Here is a 14888-nt window from a genome sequence, read left to right on the forward strand (position 1 = left end):
AAGGCACATCTTTTGCAACATGTTCCATGGCAGCCACAAATGTACAGCAGTGAACCTCCTGAGGTTCACTGCCGTATGGCTCTTAGAAGAATGAGCATTACTTCGTATCTGTCACATTTTGCATGTGCCATGGCAAACAGCTATGTGCACAACTATAGGGAATCCTCATTATAACAGTCGTTCAGTCATTGAGGCAGAAAACGCTTCACTGTAAGCGGTACTTTCTTTAGAGTCATCAGCCATTGTAAGGCGAGAAGTGGAGTCCAATCGCATGAGAACTCGTGAAACCTAGAAATGAAGCCACACTCAATTCTAGTGACATGGCAATACTGTATTTGGAGCATGGAAATGCACAGTAAAGTGCTGCACTTTTTAATTATGAAAGTTACAATACTTTTATTTGTCAGTAGTTTAGGTTTCTTTAGGACCAGGACATTCTTTTTTCACCATTTTTGTTTCTAAGCAAGTAAAGTTCATATCTTCGAAATTGAGGATATTCATAAAGTTATTTTGCTACGGTGTGTTGTTCCTCTTTCCCCTTTTCTGCATTTGACACTTAGTGGAGTCCTGTGCCACACTGAATGAATTTAAAGGTCAAGCTGTGAAGCTTTACCCGCGCAAAGTTGGAATAAAGCAACACAACTACATAAATCGATTTCATTATAGCGAAAGCATACTGCATACAACGCTCTTGCGTTTGGAAGTTGCTTTTCAACACTTGTTCTGCCTTTTCGTTGTTTTTGCAGGCTTCACGTGTTGCAAATTTCCTGGTACCAATATGCCCTATGTAAAGAACTCGTGCCTCGCTTCTCGCATGGGACCAAAAGCCTCTGAAGAGCCCGAGTTGGACAGCTCAAACAAAAACACAATTTTGTGCTTTTGTAGCTCTCTGCATCTTTATGTCCCTTTATGTTTATAATTGTCTCAGGAAGTGCCCAGTTCAGATTTCTCATACGAGCGTACAAATGGTGTGCCTTTCTATGCATTGGCATTATGTTAATTTTATTTGTTAGTTATGCTAGTGTACTGAGAAGCACATATTGGATTGCTTAATCCAGAACACAAGTGTTGTGCTTTGTTATATTTCACTACATTTTATGTTAGTTTTTGATATATTCCTGCAAGGATAGTGTTTCCTCATTATATTTTAAGTATCTTCACTCATTTCATGTCAAACCATCCAGTTGTGTCAAGAACCGTTTCATTATGGCAAACGATTTCAAGTTTGCTTGATGTTCAAAAAGTAGGTACAATGAAAAAGTTTTTGCAAAAAATTTGCTTTCATATATAAACCTGAGTCATTCCAGGGGAACTAACCAGCGTTTTTTTTTACCATCACCAATATAGTTTAAAAAATTTCGATGCGTTCGCTGAAGCTCCGAACTCTTTCTCCCAATTATTTTCCTTCCTAAAGGTTCTAAAATTTTGGCAATAATTTATTGTTCTTGCCAAGATGAGCTAGAAGGCATTGATCCATGTTTATATTCAAAGGGAAATTGCATGATCCAGACACTAAGATGGCGTTCATCTCAAGAGACTGAAGTAGTGTGACTGCGAAAATTGCAAAGTTTGAATTTATTTCTTTGAACGCAGGGAAATACACAAGGCACAAAATAAATATAGAATTGCAGCCTGGTTGACTTGAGATAGCTGCCAAATATTTGAATCCTTGGAGGTTCAGTTGATCACATAAACAAGCTAATGTTCAAATGTTCAGGAAAAAGCTTCATGTTGAAGGTGAACAAATTAGCTTTGGTGGCCGGCGCAAAAGTACGTGTCCCCCATCATCACATAGCCCTACATGTCTGCTGTTTCTGTGACAAGTTATGAAAAGGTACTATTCTTTAAGTGCGATAAATTATTTTTATAATGGTAATTTGTGGATCACACATACAGCATAAATATATGATGCCTTGTCATCTAGCAAGGAAAGATTGTTAATATAATTAGCCACAAAAACTAGTCAACAAACTGTGACTGCCTTTTTTCATCATTACAAAGGCAGGTGACGTCAAGCGCCACAGTCTCGACTCATATTTTTTTTAACATGAGCGCGAAAAGTGGTCGCCAACGAGATCTGACCTCATATGACTGAATACGGCACATATGGCTTTCATAGATGAGCGTGTTCCGGCTCTGAAACAGTGGTAACATGCAACACCACAATAATTTGTTCATACTCGTGTAGGTTTTCAGTTTTAATTATGAAGCTCTTTTCTACATACATCGTCATTGGGTTCCAGGAAGCAGGGCACAAAGTGTCCTGCTTCCTGTATGTTGAATTTCAGTGCGACATATGCTTTAAAATGCTTTGCATGAACAATATCAACGCTCTTTCTGAATTTACTGTGTGCGTATTAGCAGATATTTCTTTTTTGTAAACTGCATGAAACACATCTTTTATCACTGCAAGACTCCCTCACGAATTTAACACGCATCAATGTTTTATGTGCAATGACTGTATGGTTTACCCGGCCCACACCAAGCACAAGCCTCGTTGCGTTAGAGCATGCGTCTCTTCGCAATAAAATGCAGACCCCAACACCGCTTCTCTGTCATCTGGGTTGCCGACGAAGGCAGCTTTGTCGCCTGCATTCCCGGCTTTCAAGCTCGTGCGCACACCCTAGAAAATTCAGTGCTGACAAAAATTCAAAAAAGAATTTCTCGTACTTAAAAAATGCCATCTTATTTAACTTCACACATGTATAGCAGACATTAGAGCTATCCAATAATGTATCACATATTTTTTGGCCAACTACCAAAGCAAATTTTACCTTGAACATGAAGCTCCTTGCAAAAGATTTGAATTTTACAGTTTCATTACAGGCGATCAGCTAAACCTTCAGAGCTTCAAATATTGTCTACTATACTATGTAACCTAGCCTACCATTCAGTATTTGTCGTTTGAAATTTTCGTCAAAAAATTACCGCATTGCAATTTTACTCACTTTTGCCGGTGCCAAAAGCACTCGAAGTATTCAAATGTTCTAAAAGTTTGTTATTTTGGCAGGCGCATCACTTCACCGTATTCCCATGCACAGCATTTGTAGGCCTCGACCAATGCAATGTGCGTTTGATTTCCTCCAGCTCAGCTAAGCAGGAAAGCTATCCTGTCACTAAAATGCTACAAAATGTTTGACAAAAATAAATGAAAGTGGGGAAGGGGTTTTGAAGTCCAGTAAACATGTGGTGAAGTTTTCAGCTTTATCTGTGGTGTCGAAAAAATGTTGGTCGATTCTGTATGGAATGACACACCTGCAAGTTCATGTGTGCCATTGTCAGAGTTGTTCAGTGCAAACTGCATTTTACATAACTTCATAAAAATGGTTCATTTTGCTATCTAAAATACATGAGTAAGAATTATTAGGTATAAGTTGGCCTAAATTTAAAGTGCGACAAGAGCTCTCCGGTAATGGCAATGGTGCGCCTTTCATGTTTGCACGAAACCAGATTCTTTCTTTTAATTCTTTGCTTATTTTTGGTGGCAGTGAACAAAATTAAAATGAACTCACACAAGGAATAATCTTGTAGTATTCCAGCACGTCACTAATAGCTGTTTATTTCATATAAAAATCAGAGCAGTCAATATGAATAAGTTGCTTGATGTGGGATGTCTTGCGCAGGAACGTTCTCATTGCAGACAACAGAACTAAAATAACAGTGCCTGTATTTAAATATTACCCCTATCCTCTCACAACAAACATATCAACGTGACATCAAAGATAATTATATGCAGCACAAAAGCTGAGCAGTATTTTAATAAAAGTGCAGTTTTAAATACTACTAAATGCAAACTGGGGCATAAAGGGCTTTCAACATAATTGGAGTATTGGCATTCAACACAGCTGCAACAATACTTCAAAGGACTTTCAGTGTTGAGACTCAACAAATCTGCAACAATGCTCCAATGGGCTTTCAATTTGACAAACACATTTCAACAAAATCTCAATGGGCTTTCAATTTTGAGACTCAACACATCTGCAACTGTGCTTCAATGGGCTTTCAACATTAAAATGCATCATATTTTCAACAATACGCCAAAGATCTTTCAAATTGAAAAGCAGCAATGATGTTTTGAGAAAATGTGACGGGCCAATGATCAACACTTGTCAACAACTTCCTCAATATTGTTTCAACAATTCCCCAATGATCTTTCAAGGTCATTTGTTGACGTTGAAGAATGACATCTCAATAACCTTTCAACAATTTTTTTCCAATTGCTGCTGTTGCACCCATTATAGTGTGGCATTCAATAGAGCGAAGCAGGTGTGCCACACGTACGGCCGCAGGCGTTGGTTATTACAGTACAGAGCAACTCAGTATGCATATATCATGAAAATGCTTCTGTTACAGCCAAGCACTTGCATGAGATATGGTGTAGCGTCCGCAAAAATCCAAATAAAGTGCAGTGGCTGCAAATATCTAAGTTAATTTCGTGTAGTCACGCATCTAGGGCTTCCGAAAGCTGCCAGGACTCACTTATATGCAGCTTAGCTGCTTTTGATGTACGAGTTTGTCGGATTTGCTTAGATTTGCGAAGTTCTTTACGTATGTTTTTCGATAAGAATAAGCATTGAGAAGAAGTGCCGGCACCTTCGAAAGCTTTATGCATCGTACAAACACCGTAAGTTTCCCGATATTTAGGCTCAGTAGAGTGACCCATCTCCACACCTGTGACGGCATGTCTATTACTTTCTTTAACGAAGCCCTTTAGCGTCGGATTTTCAACAGTTTACTGGCGAAGACGGCATGCTCGGTATCAAATAAGAAACAGCACAGGAAAGCAACCTGCGTCGGAGTGGATAATTGTCTATTTAAACGTCGTATATATTGTTTATTTATAACGCCTTAAAAGTAAACGTTAGGTGACATATACCTCACATGAACAGACAACTTCCTTGCGGGTACTTTTGTTAGCGACGAATCCGTTATTTTTACTTCGCGTGTCGCATTTTACTCGCGGCACGTTGGAGCTCAGCTAGGAGTTTCTAGGGCTGTGGCGGTGAATGGTCCGAACTCGCGGTTCAGCAACGCAGCTGGCCTCGGAGCCCCGGTTCGGCCGCATAACCAGGGCGTCGGCAATGAATCATCACGAACAACAGGGAGGAAACAGACCCCTAGCACTTCCGCCAAAGGATGCGAAGCTGACTTACGCAGCTTCGCTGTCTTTGTTGCATCTTACTCAGATTGGAACAAATTTGGTTAGATCATTTATCTATAATTTTTGTTGATGCCACAAGCATGACTTCCCATTTAACCAGCCTGAGGACAGGCTTGACGTAGTAAAATTGGTCCATGCCTTATATGGACTATTTCCTATACCGCTGAAGAAAACAAAAAAAATCACGCAATATTGCTAAATTCTGTTCGTAAAATACTGCCCAGAACCGGGCACACCCCACAAAGCACAACGGGTGGAGCAACCCACAGCGATACGGCGCTCTTGTGATCGTTCAGAGGTCGACGATGAGGATCGCTGGGTCTCATACTGGAGGCCGCTTGCTGATAGTATCGTATAACTTTCTGAATTTCTTGAGACGCACGAATGGTCCGTCGGTGTAGCACTTCTTCGAGATGTCCGTCAGGTGCACGTTGAACAGGAACCACGTGAACTTGGCCCGCCTGTTTTTCGCCGCCATGACGTACTCGGCCTTGTCAAGGGTGGAGGGAAAAAGAAGAGGTCCCGCAATGTTACGATAATCAGCACGAGAACGGCCGCTCCGGCATTCGTGATTTAAGCTGCACATTGATATTGGAAGCGCCAAGACACATTTTCGCAACACCGCTTATTGGACACATTGCCGGCATACTTCATAATAACCATGACCTGTAAGTGCATTTGCAATGGCGTTCTTTTACCTTCAGAGAAACTGAAGTGACAAATTTCACCAGTGCACTCAAATCAGTGTTCAAAAAAGTTTAAGCATCCCTGATTCAGCTAAACTTTCGACCCGCTGAGGTAGTCGATTCGTCAAGGCGTTGCGCTAGTGAGTTCAAGGTCGCGGTTTGGATCTTGACCGCGGCTGTCGCATTTTGATGGGGGCAAAATGCAAAAAGCGCCAACATTCTCTATTTCGCTGCACGTTGAACAGTCCCAGGAAGTCTAAACTAATGCGAAGTCGCCAACGACGCCGTGCCTCATAATCATATCGTGGTTTTGGCATGTTAAGCCCTATAATTTTTTTGCACGCTTAGCACCCGTACTCAGCTGAGATGATGTGTCCTAGTAAAGCAGCGATTAAGTGTGATTTTGTCTATAGCTGCAATGATTTGCCGAATAGAATATTACAAAGCACAACCAATAGAAGCATAGAGAAGCGAACGGAATTGCATTGTCGGACGTCCATCAATAAATATACAAGTGTTGAAATAGAAGTGTTTAATTTCAACTAAGCCACAGCCGGTCACAGTAAAGGAAATTATATGGCAAACGCAAGTCAGTATAATTGCGTAGATTAATTGATCTATGATACAAACACATACAAAGAAAGGTATGAACAAATATAAAACATTGTAAATGTAACGCGATACGAGGTATATGAAAAGCGATCCATGTCGCGTTAGGCTGCTCTGTCCTGTGGCCAAAATTTGAAAGAGCAGTCCTGACTGGGCATGATCCAATGGGTTCCTGAAAATTAGCATTGGGTGCGCATGAAAAAATTGCTAATGAAAGCTACCAAGTGTCATGGGTTGGAAATTCTTCGAAGTGCGTGAGGTTGAAACTAAAATTTGCTGCGGAAAACGGCATAGTCATACAGCAAGAAAAATAGTTGTCCAAATAGGAGCATTTATATTCCTGTATATGAAAAGAAAACGGGCTGCTCAGTGGTGCAAAAAATTTTGCAAACTATTAACCTGTTTTGTGTCACTTCTGTGCGTTTTGTGTCACTTCTGCGAGTTGTTCAAGGGGCATGGCTATGATTGTGAAATATTCTCAGCGGTTTATTAAACTGAGAGTAGAGGAGTCAATATTGTAGCAGATGCAAAAACTAGGCTATAGGGGTATATTTTATGGGGAAGCTTAATTTTACGCCTTTCGGCCCAGGCGGTGTCAGTGGATGACATTACAGAGAGAATGGCGCGCAATTCGTAATACAAAGTAAATAGAAAAAAATGGAGCGTTGTCGTGAAGCCAGCAGTCTTGAGGCCACTGCCAGAAGTTTACATCGAATGGTGCAAGCAACCATTGTTCTGTGGAAAAATTATCAAACTAAAAAAATTATAGTAGTAGGAACACTCATTTCACTTTAGGCCTTCATCGGCGCCAAACAACCTCGGCATCTGGCTTCATATTCTTATTGGACAATAACAATGTGTTGAATAACTGCTCAAGAAAAAAATTATGAGCAAAGTTATTTTTGTGGCAAAATATCTCGATTTGCGGTGTGATAAATTGATGCCACCAAGGCTCCGTGGTTGTAAAATTGAGATTGGGAGTAGCTCATTCGTTTTCTTTAATATGTTTCCCGACGCGTTTTATATAAGAAGCCAATGAACACTCACACCAAGGACAACATAGGGGAAATTATTCCTGCTTAATAAATGAAATGAAGAAACGATAAACGTTTTCTCATTTATTAAGCACCAGTAATAAAGTATAGAAAAGAAACAAGCAATCAAGTTCACAAACGAGAGTTCTTAAAAGAACCGTCAGCGCCGCAGATGAGACACAAACACTTGAAGGCCGACCGCAATGAAATCTAACTTTTACTAAGTTTCTCAAGGAGGGACAGTAGATTTCACATACATGCGTCAACCACAGTCTCAGGAAACTGCGTTCTTATGCAGGTTAACTCGTAGCAATCGCTAGGATTGGCCGGGCGTCTCATTTTCCCTTTATTCGTTCTGTAAAAGTGCATCACGAGTTTATTCACAACGTAAGAGGTTTGATGGCGTCATTTGACACCCATAACCGTAATCTTGATAAAAGTTGTCAAATTATTATTTTTTGTATCATGCTTGTGACAGCTTTTTCAGAAAAAAAAGGATATGTCAAGCAAAATAGTCCCCTTGTAAAGCACAAAATTTCAGGGCCGAAAAGGTTAGGTTTCCGGTTCTGAGCCGCCCCTCCCACCGGCAACCGGATAGCGTGTGGGACGTAGAGAAGGGCGGCGCCAATGCTGCGTCACTTGCTGTGTCACTTGTTTCCATCGATATCGTTACCTGTCGGTCTTTACAGACTGCTGTATGGATCAACAGCGATACTAAAAAAAAGAATTACGCATGAATTTTCTACCCTCCAGGCTACACTCAAAGCTTTTGGTGTCATGGCCCCTGTGATGAAGCTCCGGGAGCTTCGTGGAGCTTTTTACAGATTCAGTAAGGAAAGCGTGTACTTCGGGGGGTACATTCTAACACAACATCGAGCACTTGCTCGTAAAATTTGACGCTGAGCCTTCCGTTGTGACTGCAGCATAACAATGCAAGTATTCCGTACAAGTCGCAAAATTTCCCCGCGGTTGGCCTTTAAACGACTGAGAGCTATGCTGGGCGCGATCTTGCCGAAGCCATCGACCACGTGTCCATGAGCGCGTATTTTGTCTCCTTGCGGTTTTATATATACCTTTAAGATGAATACGTAAATGCGCAAATAAACAAACAAATAAATCAGGCAGAACCGTTTGTGCAGACCTGCTGTGTGATATCAGCACAGCAAAAAATAAAGAAGCGCATGTTACCTTCTTCTTCATCGTCTCCGGAGTGTCGTATGAGTAAAACAGTGTTCTTCGTTGAGCACTGTTGATTCCGATCGATGTGATTTCGTTGGTCGGCGTGGTTTCGGGACTTTCACACGTCTAGGAAGAAAAGAGAAAGCGAGTGAGAGAATTGGTCCATCTGAATAAATGCAACCGGGCATTCTTTTCTTTTTCAATGCGAAGCCTTTAGATGCTTCGCTACATAAGTTCCTACTTCCCTTGAATAGAGTTCAGCTGGCGGCCAGTGGTGTTCTTGCTGCTTTCTTTTCTGTAGCCCTCGTGTAAACGTTATGCTGGCCGTACCTGTCAATCTGCCTTGCCCTAATGTCGCATTGAGTTTTTGCAACGAGCCCTACAATGTCCGACGTGCATCTGATTACGTTCTCTTCCTTCATTTCATTCCTGTCATTGCACAGCGCACCAGACACCCTCACCTTCCTTTGTTTCTAATTTAGAAGCTCCTAAGCCGACCGTGCATCCAGTTGTTAACAGTTTCAGATGTATCACATAACGCAATCAAGATTATTGTTTAGACATACTTTATGTTTGATTTTCATTCAGAAATACAAATATTCGATATTCAATTCGATATTCGAAGATTGTCTTTGACGATAACTCATATTGGATTCGATTCGAAAATTTTGCTATTCCAACACGCCTTTGAAGTGTGCTAGATCGAGCCTATTGATTCTTATCCATCGGCACTCACAGTCATATATAGCGGCGGATATCAGGCATCCTTTGAACTGCTGGCGTGAGTGAATGCTTAAAGCAAGTAAATGGCGAGTTATATGATGTAACTTAATTACGTAAAGTAAGTAACTGGTCGATAACTTAATTACGTAAAGTAAGTAACTGGTCGATAAGTCCTCGCATCTGACAAACACTCACAGGATTAGGTAAGGCCACATACACGGTTACGGTAACATGCTTTACAAGAATAGCTGCTATGGTATGCCTTAATTCTTAGTCGATTTCATAACCTCAAGGGTCAGCACAAAAGTGCTTTGGGAGAAGTTTACCAAAAAATAAATCGATAGATCCGCCGTAACCCGCAATATTTTTAAGTCGAGGCTCGCAGACGATACCGTTATATACCGCTATTTGAACAAACTCTTTTACGTCGACTTTCAGTAAAGCGTATGCGCCACTCGCTCTGTGCTGTTCTAACTGAATCTCTTTCATGCCAACTTGGATCCTTGGGTATGTAATAACCGGGCAATCGCTGGTCACAGCTTTATGTGTACACTTTTTTGAGGTGATGCTTGATGCTCATCAGCACCCCTTCGTAGATGAAACTGCAACATTATATAACATTCAGCGTTCTTTAATCGCCGTGATCGCCTGATGCTCGAGGTAATTTTTTAACGTTGACGGGACATTGCGGGTAGCTTTGGCTTGGAGTACCCAATTAAAAGCTGCGATATTTCAGCAACCACTTTGGCTGGGCTTCCATTGTACCTCGTTCTGCCGCTATCCGTCTGGGCTTCCGCCCACGCGGTAATATGAACGGTTATAACAGCCTCCAGCAGTGGCAGTTTCCTCGCACCTACTCAAAATCACGTCATGAAGTCTGCATAATTCAACACCGAACCCACTGCGATGGCCTCCTGCACCTCGCTTGCTCTCTCATAATTGTAAAAAACGTCTTTTTTTTTTCTTGTCTTTCCTTGATCCCGTGTGTATACTCGTTCGGCTTTAACAAGTGGTTACTTTTTCCACTTTGCCATGATGTCGCTAATCAACAACGTTCGAAGCAGAGTAGAACGGGCCTGCTGAATGCTAACCGCTGAAGCATTTCGACCGATTTGCAAGTGATTCGGACAATTCTTCCTTATATGCACTTACTTTATCGGCAAAGTCGTAGCGGTTTTAGACCCGGACGGCTCCGTTTTACGATAAGTTCGAAAAGACAATTGGTGGTGACAGCAACGTGCACGCATGGAGTCGGGGTGAATGCCTTCGCATTCTTTTGCAAAATGCCTTTAGAAGACGAGTATAGCGAGCGATAACAAGAACGCTAACATAATCCAAATCCATAAGAAAGGGGACGCCAAAGACTTGAAAAATTATAGACCGATCAGCTTACTGTCCGTTGCCTACAAACTATTTACTAAGGTAATCGCAAATAGAATCAGGAACACCTTAGACTTCTGTCAAGCAAAGGATCAGGCAGGATTCCGTAAAGGCTACTCAACAATAGATCATATTCACACTATCAATCAGGCGATAGAGAAATGTGCAGAATATAACCAACCCTTATATATGGCTTTCATTGATTACGAGAAAGCGTTTGATTCTGTCGAAACCTCAGCAGTCATAGAGGCATTACGGAATCAGAGTGTAGACGAGCCGTATGTAAAAATACTGAAAGATATCTATAGCGGCTCCACAGCCACCGTAGTCCTCCATAAAGCAAGCAACGAAATCCCAATAAAGAAAGGCGTCAGGCAGGGAGATACGATATCTCCAATGCTATTCACAGCGTGTTTACCGGAGGTATTCAGAGACCTGGATTGGAAAGAATTGGGGATAAAAGTTAATGGAGAATACCTTAGTAACTTGCGATTCGCTGATGATATTGCCTTGCTTAGTAACTCAGGGGACCAATTGCAATGCATGCTCACTGACCTGGAGAGGCAAAGCAGAAGAGTGGGTCTAAAAATTAATCTGCAGAAAACTAAAGTAATGCTTAACAGTCTCGGAAGAGAACAGCAATTTACAATAGGCAGCGAGGCACTGTAAGTCGTAAGGTATGATGACCGTATGATGATGATGATGATGATGATGATGATGATGATGGCGAGCGCCGGCTTAGTTTGAAGAAACGGGACGGGGGAGGCGGGGTTCTTTAAGCATGCTCACAGCGCGTTTCGGTAAAAAGCGTGTCTCGCACGTTATTTATCTAAAGATGAGATACACTCGCTAATAATGCCTCCACTTCTTCATTCTTTGTGAGACCTAAGTCATTAGAGCCACTTCCTTACCTTATGGAACCGTGAACGTCCGGCAGAAGAGCGTGATCCAGACTAGGCAAGTTCACGATAACTCAATTTGCTCACCGTACTATTAATTTGTTTTTAAGAAAGCAGCATTGTTTCTTGTTAATGCGGAAATTCCGTTGCTTTAAAATGGGATGTAGTATTTCTTATAGGAGGCTCACTTGCGATTGGTCTCCGAGGATAAAGCTGTTGCAATTCTTGTAAAGGGCATCGGTCGCTTTGCCGTGTTTTTCCGTCATGTTGTAGATGACGGTGGCCATTTGGAACGAGAACGCCACAACAACCTCGCTCGAAACTTGCAATTTGTTGGTGGCCAGCGGCAAAGCTTTTTCCTGCATAGATTGCAGATGAAGAAGTGAAAGGATGAAAGCGAAAGGGCAACACTCTTAGTAAGGCGAAAGCCCTAGGCGTCTATGTTGGCGGTGCCCTTGTCCGCGGAACTGTGCCGTGACGAAAAATGGCCGACGCCGCAAAGAGTAAAAGCACGTCAAAAAAAATGCTCGGATGGACGTCACAGTCCCCAGGGAGATTCCTGTAAACAAAGTAAATTAATGGCTTTCGAAAGAATAAAATCGTGCATTGTGAGCTGGGTGGGAATCGAACCCGGGCCTCCAATGTGCGAGGCAAGCACGCTTTGCTGAAGCCACGGCTGCTTTTCACTTTTCCTCATTGCCACAATGAACAGCACAAGCACCGAATCAAAAACATTCGGCGAGCCAGACTCCGAGAACTGGCCTTATTGTGCGGACGCGTTAATATTCGAACATGTTTAACAATGCTTCAATTCAAGCTCTGCGGTTCGAAAGTGGTACACAGCTGCAATTCTGCTGACGCTTTCCTTGACATATAGCCGCGTCGGCTTCGCGTCTATGTCAGCGATCCGAACTGCCATCCTAGACAGCGAAATGCTATGGAGGCTTTCAAGGGCACAACGAGGTCGAACGGAATGTCATGCTCATTTTCAACTGTTCAAAAAAGTTATGCCGAAAGCGTCCGCCGGCAGGTCTTTTTTGATGGCACGTTGTAAGCTATCGCAGAAGAAAAACGCTTCCCAACAATCCAGAAATACATGATCGATCATTTCTGGCTTCCGATAAAAGAAACGGTGGGTCCTCGAATGGCACGAAAATTCCCTTTTCATCCAGATAAATCTTCACATTTAATGTGCTTGTGCGCAATTTGAAGAAAAAAATGCTTTAACGCCTCCTGGTACATTAGTACTTTTAACTCGTTTAAGATCATTTGCCCATGGTCCCGCACAAAACCGGGATCTATACAGAGGAACGGGTAACACCACATCGTACAGATCGTTATAAAGTTTTTTTCCCCGACACACTTCAATGGTAGGCCAATGAAAAACGAGCCTGCAGGAAAGTACACGAAAGGTGGACCTCTTTTAGGCATCCGCCGAGGCCTCCCGGGATACGTTCGCACGTGACTACTAAACCAGGCAATGGTCTTCCCAGTCTAATTTGACAAACAGCCCGGAGAAACGAGTCTCATACATCTCGAGGAAACATGAATCAGTTCACTAGCTGTCGTATGTAGACGTGCGACAAACCCAATCCCCCGTAGCTCACACGACGAAATATGTTGGTTCGCCGTTTGCGCTTTCACGTAGATCCCCAGATGAAAACGGCGAAAACTCTATGCACCTTTTGCACATTCACACGTGAACAATGAATTACTTGCATTATATACAAGAATATTCATATTAAAAACAAATTACAGATCGTTGCTCTCGCAAAAAGAAGTCAGCAATAAAAGCACTCGAGGTTGTCTGCTTTCTCACGCACTTCAGCGACGTTGCGCCGCCAGAAATACTCGCTACCAAATACCAAATACCTCGTTAAAGAGTGAAGCTAAGACTACAGCTATCTTATCCTTTAGAACCTTATAGAATGAAGCTTATAGAATGAATCAGGGCCCAGTGGGCTCATCGCATACTCGTGGCATGAGAAAGTTAAAATGAATTTTTAAGGCGTCTACCTTGACTTCAGTACACGAATATAAGGAACTGTGGTATTCATAAAACGCTCTTTAGATGCCTTCCTTTTCTGTAAGCACAGCGTTTTTTCCCTCTACTTCTGCTGTTTCGTTCAGCTGCGCGCGACTTTTTTCCAATCCTCGTGCGCGCTTTTGCTAGGAAACGCTCCGCCCATCAAGCGGGCGCACCGAGCTCTGATTACTGCGCCTTCGTATTTCTCCTTATTTGTAATTTCTGATTTCTCCTTTATGGAACGCATGTCTTCTCTAAAAGTTCGAGGCTGACTGCACTCTTCTGAAACGAATGCGCTTAGGTTATCGCAGAGAACATTTTCTACAATTTCTGGGGTGTTATGGCGCCTGACTTTTCAATGGCTTTGAATTTAGCTTGATTAAACACCTCCCAGTGTTCCCCTACCACTTTATGATACCTTTTGTCCAATTTTACGATTACGTTCATGACATAGCTTGTAAAAACATCGTCATTTGAAAGATTATAATTTAGTCTCAAAGTTTCCCCAAACAAATCTACACTTTTTATCTTTTCTTTTCCCGACACGATATGTTACGAGACAGTGATCGCTAAATGACACTGGTTCAACCCGGTACTCTCCGATCGACGGTGCTAAATCTGCAGATAAATAGGCGCGATCCAAACGCGCGTGACTATGACCTGGAAATGGGTAAAGCGAATATCAGTCCCAAACCCACAACATTCTCCGACGTCTTCCAAATAACGCTAACTGATGAGATTATTTAAGGAAAGAACACTGACATCCCTATAAGGAGTCGAGCCGGTTTTGTCCTTTGCCATGCATACACAGTTGAAGACACCAATCACAATTACAAATACACCCTTAACACAGTAGTTACTGACAGTTTCAAACATGTGTTTCCTCTGTTCTGCATTTGAATATGCATAAACACATATTATGCGCCAATAGCATTTAAATATCATAACTTCACAAACTATGAAATGGGCGGAATTACACGTCACTATTTCTAGAACTGTACCCGATGTCCTAGGCATCATCAACGCGCACCCTGCCGACTTGTCCACTGCGAGACAGACACATACATCGTACACCTATTCGTAAAGAGTCGCACCATACTTTCCGTCTGTTCTTGACCCTCTATATTAGTTTCTCGAATTGCTACAACGTCCGAGTCTTTTTTCGGTAATTAACCTGTACCGCTGATTTTG

The 14888-nt window shown here is 42.1% G+C and overlaps 1 protein-coding gene across 1 annotated transcript in view; it reads right to left on the reverse strand.

The window, feature by feature from the left end:
- Positions 1-11844: 11844 nt before the first annotated feature.
- LOC142588747 (uncharacterized) overlaps positions 11845-14888 on the reverse strand; it is a 31826-nt gene continuing 28782 nt past the window's right edge. The window contains exon 8 of the mRNA XM_075700565.1: positions 11845-12030. Coding sequence (XP_075556680.1) covers positions 11845-12030 — 186 coding nt within the window. The remainder of the gene's footprint in view (positions 12031-14888) is intronic.

This window comes from Dermacentor variabilis, chromosome 7 (genome assembly GCF_050947875.1).
Source record: "Dermacentor variabilis isolate Ectoservices chromosome 7, ASM5094787v1, whole genome shotgun sequence".
Classification (NCBI taxonomy): Eukaryota; Metazoa; Arthropoda; class Arachnida; order Ixodida; family Ixodidae; genus Dermacentor; species Dermacentor variabilis.